The 13,298-nt window shown below is 39.9% G+C and overlaps 1 protein-coding gene across 3 annotated transcripts in view; it reads left to right on the forward strand.

Annotated features, from left to right (window-relative positions):
- Positions 1-13,298, forward strand: part of SSH2 (slingshot protein phosphatase 2) — a 244,633-nt gene that overhangs the window by 201,408 nt on the left and 29,927 nt on the right. For all 3 annotated transcript variants that reach the window (XM_082678050.1, XM_082678049.1, XM_082678051.1), the window contains 3 exons: positions 1,762-1,956; positions 5,565-5,658; positions 5,793-5,921. In XM_082678050.1, coding sequence (XP_082534176.1) covers positions 1,762-1,956; positions 5,565-5,658; positions 5,793-5,921 — 418 coding nt within the window. The remainder of the gene's footprint in view (positions 1-1,761; positions 1,957-5,564; positions 5,659-5,792; positions 5,922-13,298) is intronic.

The following is a 13,298-nucleotide window of genomic DNA, read 5'->3' on the forward strand; positions in this document are numbered from 1 at the left end:
TTTTAAATTTACATTTTATGGGGTTGACAAGGACTTAAGGAACAACATTGTCATAGACTTACTTGTGGGAAAATAAACTGGAACAACCTTTCTGGAGAATGATTTGCCAGCTTGCTGTATCATTTTGTATGCCCTTTGACATAGTAATTGTGCTTCTAAGAATTTATCCTAAGGTAATAAGGGTGTGTGCAAATTTTTAACTATAAGAGTGTTTGTCAGTGTTCTAATAGTAGCAAAAAATGGAAAGCAATTTAGGGGGCTTCCCTGGTGGCGCAGTGGTTGAGAGTCCGCCTGCCGATGCAGGGGACACGGGTTTGTGCCCCGGTCCGGGAAGATCCCGCATGCCGCGGAGCGGCTGGGCCCGTGAGCCATGGCCGCTGAGCCTGCGCGTCCGGAGCCTGTGCTCCGCAACGGGAGAGGCCACAACAGTGAGAGGCCTACATACCGCAAAAAAAAAATAAAAAGGAAAGCAATTTAAATGGCTAAAATAATAGGAATCAGTTAAATTATGGTACATCCATGTTTCTAAATATTATGCAACCATTAAAAATTATCTAGTTGAAGAATATTTATTGACCTGGAAAGATGTTGACAGCAAGGTGTATAGTAAAAGAACAAGTTAAATGGTGTGCAGAACATGATCAGCTGATCTCTGCAGAGACCAACAGTGGTTATTTCTGGGCAGTCAGATTAAGGATATCAGATTAAGGATATTTCTGCCGTTTACCTGAGGTCCCTAAATTTTCTAAAATGAGCATGATCACATTTGTTATGAAAGAAAAAAAACAACAAAAAGGCATTTTTAAGAAAAAGATGGGTATAGATTGGCCACAGAGTACTCGCATACTATCCTTTTCCCTTAGGAGAGAGACATTAGTTTATAGCTAATAAGACATTTCATTCAACAAATTTTAACTGTGCTCCAACTTTGAACTAGAAGGCATTCTTCTTTTTTTTTTTAAAAAAAAAGAAGGCATTCTTTTAGGCACTTGAGACAAATCAGTAAACAAAAACATAGAAAGATGCCTGCTCTTGTATAACTCTTCCTAGCATTTCTGGCTTTAGTTTTCCCAAGTATATAACCAAAAAGTTAGTTTTCAGTTTTGTTTACCCTTCTTGAGTTCCTGAGTTCAGAGTCAGAGATTTAATTAGTCTCAGTATAACCAGAGCTGTTCTTAGAAAGTAGCTCAAGTGTATGAATAAATGGTTTAAAAAGACTAGGAGACTAAGGTAGCAAGAATGACAGATGTCATTAGATCAGTACATCCTGGGCATTAAAGGACTTGTCCTCAAGGCTTAGGAACATCTGTCTATGTGATCTTTGTGGAACCTCTAAGAGTCATAGGGAATACATGTTCTAACGTGACTCTGTGCCAAGAGAAACAAATGTTTGTGTAGTAAATGAAGTAGATCTTTACTTCTCTAGTGGCAGTAGCCACAGCGTGGTTCCAACTACAGGATTGTGAGCTCCATAGGTACTCAGACCTATTTTTCACTGGTAGCTTGTCAGTTCTCCTGCTCCCCTCTACCCCCTGCCTTAATAATGCATCATATCTTTCAGCAAGAAATGTCTAGTTGATTGCTATGAAGAGATAGTGTAGTATGATCAGAATCAGAGATTCTTGAATTCCAAGGAATAGATTCTCCAGAGGCCCAACTCTATAGGATTTAAAAATTGGAAGAGTTTGGGGAGCACATGGATTATTGGCCTTTTGGTATCCCCACAGTTCTCCAGTGCTCACTTCCCAGCATATCTTTCAGGTCTGCATTACAGAGTCTACACAAGGCTTGTGAAGTCGCCAGAATGCATAACTACTACCCTGGCAGCCTGTTTCTCACCTGGGTGAGTTATTACGAGAGCCATATCAACTCAGATCAATCCTCAGTCAATGAATGGAATGCTATGCAGGATGTGCAGTCCCACCGGCCTGACTCTCCAGCTCTTTTCACAGACATGTAAGTCATCTTGCTGAGGATCACGGAAGTCCTCTCTGTTGCGTTCTTGGGGGTCAGAACCAGCATGTTCCTCCCTAATCTCTCCTCCTAGGGAATTAACCTTACAAGTGATTTTAGTCATTGTCTGCACTACACATCTGCCTCGCAAAGAAACCTGTCCTTTCTGTTGTGTGCAAAGGCCTGAAGAGTTTCACTCCTGGGCACAGTGGAGTCTCCATAGTTAAGATCTGCAATACCATAAAATCCCATTAATTCAGATTCCACTAATTTGAAATTTGAGTTTAAAGGAGTTAGGCTGAAGTCTGACCTTCCATTATCTTAAAAGAAGCATTTCCTAAGCAAATTAATGACATAGAGAAGCTTTTAGAGGATGTTGCTAATACTTAAGAAAACAAGATGTTTCCAGTCAATTTAGAATACCTACGTTGTTATGCTAATTTTTAACTGATTTCTGTTCAAATTTTTTAAAATATATATTGTAATTTCTGTCTTACTCAGCCCCACATTTGCCTTGTTAGGTCTGTAACATTTTTATTAAATCTCCCTGCTGTACTGCAAATTGGATAGCCTAAGGTGGAGCTGATGTTTATTTCCTTTTTAGGTCTATGTGTTGAAACTTATGTGACTATTTTGGAAATTTTTTCACACTTAGTTCCTGCTTTGGAAATTAATCAGGATGTTTATTTTGCTCTGAATTGATCTTTCTGCACTTCCAAGGTGTTCTACATCTGGGAAAGAAGAGTAGCTACTTGCTAAATGGTCTTACAAACCTTCACCTTCAGATTCCTAAAGTGATACCAAAACAATTCATGATTCTTTTTTTAAAGGCTTAATTTAGATAATAAATGCTTTTTACTAGGAAAGGTGAAATTTCCAAGAATTGTGTGAATGGAATAGTCAAAAAAAACAGTGAAGGCTTTTTTGTATAGGGTATTATTGGTACGAGAACCAGTTAGTACTAGTAGCTCTAGTCCTTTCAAGATTGCACAGTAACTGGGGCTTCCCTGGTGGTGCAGCAGTTCAGAATATGCCTGCCAGTGCAGGGGACACGGGTTCAAGCCCTGGTCCGGGAAGATCCCACGTGCCATGGAGCAGCTAGGCCCATTCGCCACAACTACTGAGCCTGCGCTCTAGAGCTTGTGAGCCACAACTACTGAAGCCCGTGCGCCTAGAGCCCGTGAAAAGGCACTGCAGTGAGAAGCCCGCGCACCACAACGAAGAGTAGCCCCCAATCACCGCAACTAGAGAAGGCCCGCGCAGCAACGAAGACCCAGCACAGCCATAAATAAATAAATAAACAAACAAATATAAATAAGATTCCACAGTAACTAAAAAGATAAGGATAGTATGTATGGCTTTCAGAATCGTGGGCAGTGTTATTGATTTCATGCTTTATGACTGGTTGATGGGTATTGGAGAAATGGATGTCTCATCTTGTTCATAAATGGACATTTTAAATCAGACTTTTCATTTTTCCTGATTTTATTAGAGAAGATTTGGAAATTATAACACAAAAAGGAAAGAAAATAAAATTGCCCATAATCTCTCTGTATCCCTGAGCAAAAAATAATAATAATAGTAATGTAAAATGTAGTCCCTGGCACATGGTAAAGGCTCATTAAATGTTAATTCTTACTAGGTACAATATAACCACAATTTAAGATATATTTAATAAACAAATGTCTGTCTGTAGAAAAAGACTGAGAGCTGTAGGTGAGAGTATTAATAATGACAGGGGGATTTTCAGTGATTTTTATTTTCTTTGTGTATATATGTATTTTCCAGATTTTTCTCTAGTGAAATCAAGGGAGAAAGTATGTTTGTGTTGTAATGCCTTTTTCATTCCCTCTTCTTCCCTAAGTTGACTAGAAAAGCCTAAAAAATAATGCTGAGGTTACAGAGGAGAATGTATGCCAAAATGGACTTAAGTGCTCTACTGTGAATAAAGTTTATATTTTGAAATCCAGGGAAGGTAGAGCAGGGAACATAGGTGTGTGGTGCCTCCAGGGTACGTCAGATGTTATGCCAGGCACTTCATACATGGTATCTCATTTAATTCTCATAAAAACCTCGTGAGGCAAATAGTATTACTGTTCACATTTTATAGAAAAGGAAACAGAGGTTCAGCAAAGGGAAGGTATTTGTTCAAGATCATACCACTAGTAAGTAGCAGGGCTGGGATTAAAACCCAGGTATGTCTGCTTCCAAACCACTCTGGCCCAACAAGTGTGAAGGATTGGGAGAAAGTCTGCTAAACTAGGGAATCGAACCGATGCACACAGGTGCTAAAATTTGTTTTTTACCAATATTTATTTTTAGTAGAAGACTGAAATGTATAACCTTCTACCATTAGCTATGTCTAGGAAAAATGGTGGGGAGCATGGTTAAGAATGTTAATCCTAGTCAAGACAGGGATGCTTTGGCCGATTGACAGGGAAATGGCAGAGGCGTTAGCTATACTCTGCAGGGTTCGTGAGAAGCTAAGAGTACGAGTGGTGGGGAGCCCCAAGGTTGTGGGGTCAGAGCATCCATCTTTGGAGATTATACTGAAGCTATTTTTGCAGCCAGTGATAAGGCCGTAGGCAGCAAGGGCAGGCAGGATGCCTGAAGGCTTAGTCCATTTCCATCTCCAAATAAGGAAGTACAGGGCAGATACCTTTCTCAAGTTGGTAGGAGGGAAAGATGAGACAGAAAGTACTCTCTGTTAGCCTCACTCAAATTCTGCATAATATGAAATAATGCTTTTAGAGAGAAGCATCTAGTTATGTTGAACCAGTATCTTTCCAGTAATTGGAGAATCAGCTTCCTAGTTTGATTTCATAGTAAGGTTCCCAGGGAAATTTTTGTTTTTAAGAGAGAAGACTAAGGGAAGCAGCATAATCTTGCAGGTAGAGTGTTAGGCTGGACGGAGAGTTCTGGGTCTCCTGCCAGTGAAAGTGACGGTTGGCATGTCATTTAACCTTTTAGCTGTTTATTTCCTTTATCTGTAAAATGGGGATAATAATTTCACAGAGATATTGGTGAGAGCTTTTGTGAAAAAGAAAACATTTTGGATGGAGTACTCCAGGTAGCTAATCCTTAAAATCCATTTTGGAAGAGAATTTGCTTCATTGAAGAAGGCAGAAATCACTCTTCTCTCTTTCGCATTTTTCTAGAACCGTAGCAACAGATGGTCAGCATTGGGTGGCATTTTTAAGCTACAGAAGACCCAGTTCCATAGTAGGCCGCACCACTGGTCTTCCCAGCTTGGTATTCTAGCTCAGCAAGTGGTACTCAGGGGTACTTGATGGGAAATGGTCCTCCATTAAAGTATTACACTCAGTATAGCCTATTTGTCTTTTACTCCTTCTTGGATCTGTATACGTGAATATATTTATGGGCTTTTAGACATGTACAATCTCTTCAAGTAATAATCTCTACATGTTTATATTCTATACATTCTGAAAAGAAACTTTTTAAAGTACAATTTTCTTTTTCCCGTGCCTCCAGAATATAAATTTAAGGGTAACAAAGGGAAGGGCTGCCAGTTTGGAAGCATGATCAGGTGGCACATTCATTAACTTGGTCAAATTCCTGCCTAAGAAAAATCACCATTTCTCTCTTCTCAGACCAACTGAACGTGAGCGAACAGAAAGGCTAATTAAAACCAAATTAAGGGAGATTATGATGCAGAAGGATTTGGAGAATATCACATCCAAAGAGGTAAGAGACCTTGAGTCCCCATTGTTCCAAGGCTAGAGGTAGAAAGATAATAGGAGCGGGGCTAGAAATGGTGAGTGATTGAAAGTCCAGAGGGACTTTTCAGAGATTAGTACAAAATGTCATCTCTGTTTCAGATACGAACTGAATTGGAAATGCAAATGGTGTGCAACTTGCGAGAATTCAAGGAATTTATAGATAATGAAATGATAGTGATCCTTGGTCAGATGGATAGCCCTACACAGATATTTGAGCACGTGTTCTTGGTAAGTCCTAGGGCCACTTTAAAGGGGTGTGCTGGGGCTAGTCCATACCAACTCATGGAGGCGGGGGTAATTATCAAATTTTATTATATTTAGATAAAATGTAACTTACATTAAAAACAAAGGTCATAAATACTCAAACCTCATCACTTCCTGTATTTTACTACATTTTACAATTATCTGTGCTCTTAAGGTTATTTACATCTATTGTATGGTGGAAATGTTATATAATGGTGTGCTTCTGCTCATCTCTTCCCAATTCCTCAGTGACATCAATTGACTATGGTGGGAAAATTTACACCGAGGAAATTGGCAAATGCTACAGATCAGGCCTTTCTTGCCCATGGGTTGTTAAAGATCTCATCTGTCCTACATAATAGAGCCACAAAGCAGACCAGTCCACAGTAGTTTTATACAGTGTATCCCCAAAAAAGAATGATCCTTTTTGAGGTCACTCTTTTAAATCTGCCAAATGGGTCTAAGATCTGATATATCTGAAGAGAGCAGAAAACTACTTTCTATTTTTTTTTTTTTACTAAATGTATTTATTTACTTGTTTTTATTTTTGGCTGTGTTGGGTCTTTGTTCTGTGCGCAGGCTTTCTCTAGTTGCAGCGAGTGGTGCGCGGGCTTCTCATTGTCGTGGCTTCTCTTGTTGCAGAGCACGGGCTCTAGAGCACAGGATCAGTATTTGTGGCACATGGGCTTAGTTGCTCCGCGGCATGTGGGAATCTTCCCGGGCCAGGGCTCGAACCCGTGTCCCCTGCATTTGCAGGCAGATTCCCACCCACTGCGCCACGAGGGAAGCCCCCCAGAAAACTACTTATAACAAAGACTATTGGACTTTTAAAACATTTGGAACCTTGTAGCTACATTTTTAGTCCCTCAATTACTTTTTTTTTTTTTTTTTTTTTGCGGTACACGGGCCTCTCACTGTTGTGGCCTCTCCCGTTGCGGAGCACAGTCTCCGGACGTGCAGGCTCAGCGGCCATGGCTCACAGGCCCAGCCACTCCACGGCATGTGGGATCTTCCCAGACCGGGGCACGAACCCGTGTCCCCTGCATCGGCAGGCGGACTCTCAACCACTGCGCCACCAGGGAAGCCCCCTCAGTTACTTTTTGATTACCAGATCTTCAGTGATTTAAAATTGTTCTTCATGGTACCTGAACATTCAGTGGCTTCTAATTAGCCCAAGAAGATCTCTCTGACAGATGGATTAGGAAAGCTTCTAAAATCCTAAGACCTATTTATCTCCCAAATGTTAAAGAGTTCTAGTTTTCATCTGTACATGGTAGTGGGAACAAGGATAATTGAAGTCAGTGGGGAACACCAAAACCTCACTGTTATTTCCAATTCCCACATACTTTGACTAAAAATTCTAACAAGGAACTAAATCGATTGGTTTTAATTTCACTTCGTTTCTCTGGTAAGGACATTTGTGAAGTGATTAGAAGGTGGGAAACAGGAGAGAAGAGGAATAAATATGCACAGGAACTGACTAAACTGCATCATCTCACCCTGAATATAAGAGTTTATTTCACCAAGCAGTCAGACTTCATGCCATTGAAGACTTGTGCCCTGAATTAACTTGTTGACACTTTGGAGTACGTATGCTTGTCAAGTGATTCATGGTGGTGTTTAGCTATGAAATTACCCATGAAAAGCTGTGAGCTGGGAAGGGAGCTTCTTTTCTTTACTTTAACTTGACCAATGTGTGTTGCCATTTCTCAATGTAGATCATCCGGCAGAACTGTCATGGACCTTTCCGTTTGTGTAGCACCTGGCTTTGTTGTCTTTTGTGTGTAATTCCATGAGGGTTCATGTATTCCCTGCTCTTGTATCCTTGGAAATAATTTTTGTGTTGTGCATAGAAAACTTATGAGTCACTCATTCAAATGGACTCTGCCCCCAACTGTCTCCGTGTAACATGACTAATTTTTATGAAGGGCAAGTGCCTGTAGCCAAAAATAACTCGTTTGAAAGTGACCAAAGCTATAAACTTGGAAGTTGCTTTCCCATTGAGCTTAGATCTTAATACCTAAAAGGAGGTAGACATGATGAATATCAAATTCAGTCACTAACTTGTTTAATTTCAGACATGCTTCCCTGTGTCTCTGATGCCACCCTCTCAAGAACTGCCTTCTCCTTACCCCTTCCTCAAATGGTACTATTTTAGGACATATAAATAAATTTTAATAGTACTCTAAGCAGAAAAAACAATCCAGTTCTCCCCAGATTAGTTGCTAATCAACTAGAAATGCATTTGAGTATTTGTATCACTAAATTCATCCTATTATTTCATGATTATTGGTGTAGTCTTCTGTCTTGGGTTTTTCTCTTATTACAAAAATAATTCATGTTCGTTATAGAAAATTTAGGCAACTTCAGAAGACAATAAATGACGTTTAATCAACACCAAGAGAGATAAGCACTATTATCTTTCATTATATAATATTGCTTTCTAGTTCTTTTTTACTTTTTTAATATGTATCTATGTACATATTTTTGAAAAAAGGAAAATGTATTCAGCTTCAGATATAATTCTGTTTTCTCAAAAATGGACATGTTCTTTGCATTGTGAATATTTTTCTTATTTGGGAAAAAAACTTTCAAACTGGAGAATCCTGGAATTTAACTCTTATCCAACAAAATAAGTGCATGAACAGGTTGTCTAAACATCTTATTGTATTTCCCTTTGTTTGTACCACCATATCCTGTGTCCAAACCCCTGTCTCTTCTCCAGTGAGTCTGTGCTCTGCTGGCTTTCCCAGCAGTTGACACAGAAAAAGAGGTTTTATCCAAACTGTAAGTGGTGTTGTTAATTTTCTGCAAAGTCATTTCATCTTGTGCGTAGCTGCCATGCCTGGAGCGCAAGCAGATTGTGTGAACGGATGCAGCAGGATTTCTCCCCTCCCTTTGGAAGAATGCTCGGCTTAGTAGTGCACTGCACAGAGATGTTTATTTGGAAAGGTGTCCAGCTGATATGCAGAAGAAAAGTATAGAGCGTAGTTTAAAGAAAATCTGCAGCGAGAAGCCAGGATTGATTGGTTGGAAGCCAGGGTATTTCCAGAAAAAGCAGTTCTTCCACACCCTTAAGAGTGTACTACTTCTCTGAGCTGGAAGCCTTTGCCAACCAAATCTCGTATCAACAGCTCTCCTGGAGGCTGTCCGATTTGGCTGAGAAAATGCTAGATGTGAACAGAGAGCCTTTGCAGAAAGGCAGGCAGCATTCTTAGTTAAATTAGGGAAACACAGTAATATTGGACAGGCAACCGGTAATGTTGTTTGTGAATGAGAAAGAAGTCCGAATTTTACTGCTGATTGTATCTTTTTCAAGATTTGACGTTACAAATCCTTTTAAAGTAGAGTTTTGGTTTCAAAGAAAAATTGTCTCATATTCATGATTTTTGCCCCTCAACTGGAGATGTGTAGCATTAACTTTTTAGAAGAAAAAGTTATTGATCCTGTGCCTGGCTGCCACAGTAAAGTGACTCACAGCATTGAGGCTGTAGGTATGGTATCATAAAGATTTGGACGGGGATACCAGTCCTTGAAGATTATCTCGAGTTGTATGATCTTCGCAGAACCCCCAGTACAGTCGTCCTTCTTTGCCATAGATGTGCTCTCCTCTTTTTGCTTGGAACTTTTGGACCCCAACAAGGTTATTTCCTAAGGATAACTTTTTTTTTTTTTTTTTTTTTTTACTTCAGGCAATTTTAGTTTTCATCCCAATTTGGAACTTACAGAATTCTTCCCCTTTTTTTGGGAGGTGGGGGTAGAGTATAGCCGATTAACAATGTTGTGATAGTTTCAGGTGCACAGCAAAGCAACTCAGCCATACATATACATGTATCCATTCTCCCCCAGACTCCTACATAACTTTGAGCAGAGTTAGGCCCCTGTGCTATACAGTAGGTCCTTGTTGGGTATCCGTCTTAAATATAGCAGTGCGTACATATTGATCCCAAACTCCCTAACTATCCTTTCCCCCCACCCTTCCCCCCTGGTAACCATAAGTTCGTTCTCTATGAGTCTGTTTCTGTTTTGTAAATGAGTTCATTTGTATCATTTCTTTTTAGATTCCACTTATAAGGGATATCATATATTTCTCTTTCTCTTTCTGACTTACTTCACTCAGTATGACAATCTCTAGGTCCATCCATGTTGCTGCAAATGGCATTATTTCATCCTTTTAATGGCTGAATAATCTTCCATTGTATATATGCCACATCTTCTTTATCCACCCCTCCGTTGATGTACATTTAGGTTGCTTCCATGTCTTGGCTATTGTAAACAGTGCTGCAGTGAACACTGGGGTGCATGTACTAAGGATAACATTTTAAAAGAAATCAGTCACTTCAGTCTTTGGGCCAGAGTACAGTGTAGGTGAACCAGAGTGAAAGGTGGAAGTGAACTTATTTAAAAACTGTAGGAGCGGGGTGGTTAGGAATCTGCCTGCCAATGCAGGGGACATGGGTTCGATCCCTGGTCTGGGAAGATCCCACATGCCGCGGAGCAACTAAGCCCATGCACCACAACTACTGAAGCCTAGAGCCCGTGCTCCACAACAAGAGAAGCCACTGCAATGAGAAGCCCGCATACTGCAACGCAGAGTAGCCCCCACTTGCCACAACTAGAGGAAGCCCACGCATAGCAACAAAGACCCAACGCAGCCAAAAATAAATAAATTTATTTTTTTTAAATGTATTACAGTATAGTTTCAAGATTTCATTTTACACTTCCATACAATTAAAATATGCTCTGCATAATTACATAGAACTTATCGAAAACCCCCATGGAATTATGTCACTGCCTGAGAAGCATGGAGGAAAAAAAAAAGAGATTGAGTCTGTTGAGGACCCAAGGGGGCTAATATGCATGGCATTTGTATTGAGGACAGAAAAGTAATTACACCATGTTGATTCCAGTTCTTTCAGGTTGAACCTGAAACAGCCCTAAGCAGAGCCCAAGTCACTTTACATGGGCTTCACTGAGTCAGTAGCTGATGAGTTTAATTTATTTTGTTTCTGGATATGTGTCATTTCAGATTGTCAGTTTGAAGTTTCTCTGGACAGGTAGATGAAAACCATGGACTTTTACCATCACATCAGGGTTATTTCCATCTAGCTGTACAGAATTCCGCAGAGGATTTAGATTTCTAAATTAAGTTGTGAGGTGGTCACATTTCCCTGGCTCCAATTTAGCCACTCAACCCTTATTGCTTGGCTTCTGTCTCCTTGAAAGTCCTTTTTTTAAAAAAATAATTCTTGCCTCTTTCTTTGGTATGGGAGCCAGTTTTCTAAGTTTGAGCACAGAGTCTTTAGAACCTCTTATATATTTTTTAAAGCAAGTCAGGTGAGCCTTGGTCTGTAGAAAAGATCAGTTATCCGTCACTTACTGACAGTTTTCCTAAATGTACTTCAACATAGCATCCTTGAGATCTCCAAGTTCGATGGCCAAATTACAGATCACTTGTAATACGAAGATAGTGCTTACATAACACTTGACAATTTTCAGAGTGCTTCATTTACTTATCTCATTTGATGATTTATTCAACAAGCATTTGTTGATCCTCTTCGTTGTGCCAGGCATGAGGCTAGATATTTGTGCAGTCTGATCTAATTCCATAAGGAGGGAGTGATGACCATATCAAGATAGATACTCATAGAAGGCCAGTGGAATAAGGTTACAAAGGTAACCTCTGGATTAGACAATTAGAAGAGGTCATTAGCAAGAGTGATGAGGGCAGAAGCTACAGTGCTGTGGGTTGAGATACATGGGAAATGAGGAATTTTAGAAAGTATTAGATGAGGAATTTTAGAAAGTGAGTATTAGATTTCCTTTCAGGAAAAGGAAAAGAACAGTGTCCAGAGGAGGATTTAGGATGGAGAGAGGGTTTTCCATTTTAATATGACAGAAACGTGAGGGAGGGGCGGGAGGTGTTGGCTTATAAACAATAGAAACTTATTACAGTTCTGGAGAGGCTGGAAGTCTTGAGACCAGTGTGCCTGCATGGTCGGGTGAGGGCCCTCTTCCAGGTCACAGACTTCTCTTTGTATTCTTACATGGCAAAAGGAATGGGGAGAAACTTTATATTTGTAGTTTGAGGGGAAGCTATCCATTAGATTCCTAGGACTAGGGTGGGAGGAGTGTTTCATTTTACAGATAAGGAAAGTGAAAACAGAGAGGTTAAGCAGTTTGCCCAAGGTCCCCCAGTCAGAGGGGGAGTTGGGACTTGAACCTGAGTCTTATAAAGCTAAATTCCACTTAATGCATTATTCTGAAATAGATAAATTCTTATTTTTAAATGTTTGCCTTTTCAAAAGACATGAACATATAGCTCAAAGATAGAAAATAGACCTGAAACATTGAAGAGTTGCTCACTTTTACGCTAAACAGAAATGCAAATTAAAATTACACCGAGATAACATTTCACGCCTATCAGTTTGGAAAAGATTCAAAAGCTTAACCACACATTTTGTTGGCAAGGCTATGGGGAAAGTGGCACTGTGATGTGGAGTGGGTCTGAGGAGATATTGCAAAGTGAAGAAAGCAAAGAACAATAAAAGCATGTGTAGTAAAGTACTTTTGTGTAATTCAGAAGTGGTAAGTATATATTTGCTTATATTTTTTTCAAAATACAACATAGGTAGAATAAGCCACAAACTAATAAAAACGATTACCCATGGGGATTGAGGAGATGGGGGTGGGAGTGAGACTTCAAGTTTACTTTTTAATAAACTTTTGACTTTCAATATTATAAAAGTCTTGTATAGGGCTTCCCTGGTGGCGCAGTGGTTGAGAGTCTGCCTGCCGATGCAGGGGACACGGGCTCGTGCCCCGGTCCGGGAAGATCCCGCATGCCGCGGAGCGGCTGGGCCTGTGAGCCATGGTCGCTGAGCCTGCGAATCCGGAGCCTGTGTTCCACAACGGGAGAGGCCACAACAGTGAGAGGCCCGCGTAACCGCCCCCCCCCAAAAAAAAAAGTCTTGTATATTCAAAAAAATGGAAAACATGGAAGAAAAAACACACCCTAAAATTGAATAGAAACAGGAGCAAATGAACCCAAATATGTGTCAAATTGATAACCTCACAGAAAGAAATTAATTCAAATAACTTAAGCATAATACTCTAATTGTACCCCTTAGTGGGATATAATAAGGAAAAAAAAAGAAATGCAAAGAAAATTTGAACTTAATATTTTTGTTATTGGTTTTAGTATTGGTGTAATAATGTTAAAACTATTTTGTAAGTAGAGTAAATGAGTTGTTGGGAACCAAAGTTCTCACCATGGAGTAAGGAGATATATAAACAGTGTGGGAGAGGGAAGAAAGAACCTTGTGGTGTTGAATTAATTTCAGTTGAAGGTAAAAATATAAA

The sequence above is a fragment of the Grampus griseus genome (assembly GCF_964374135.1).
Source record: "Grampus griseus genome assembly, chromosome: 20".
NCBI classification, from domain to species: Eukaryota; Metazoa; Chordata; class Mammalia; order Artiodactyla; family Delphinidae; genus Grampus; species Grampus griseus.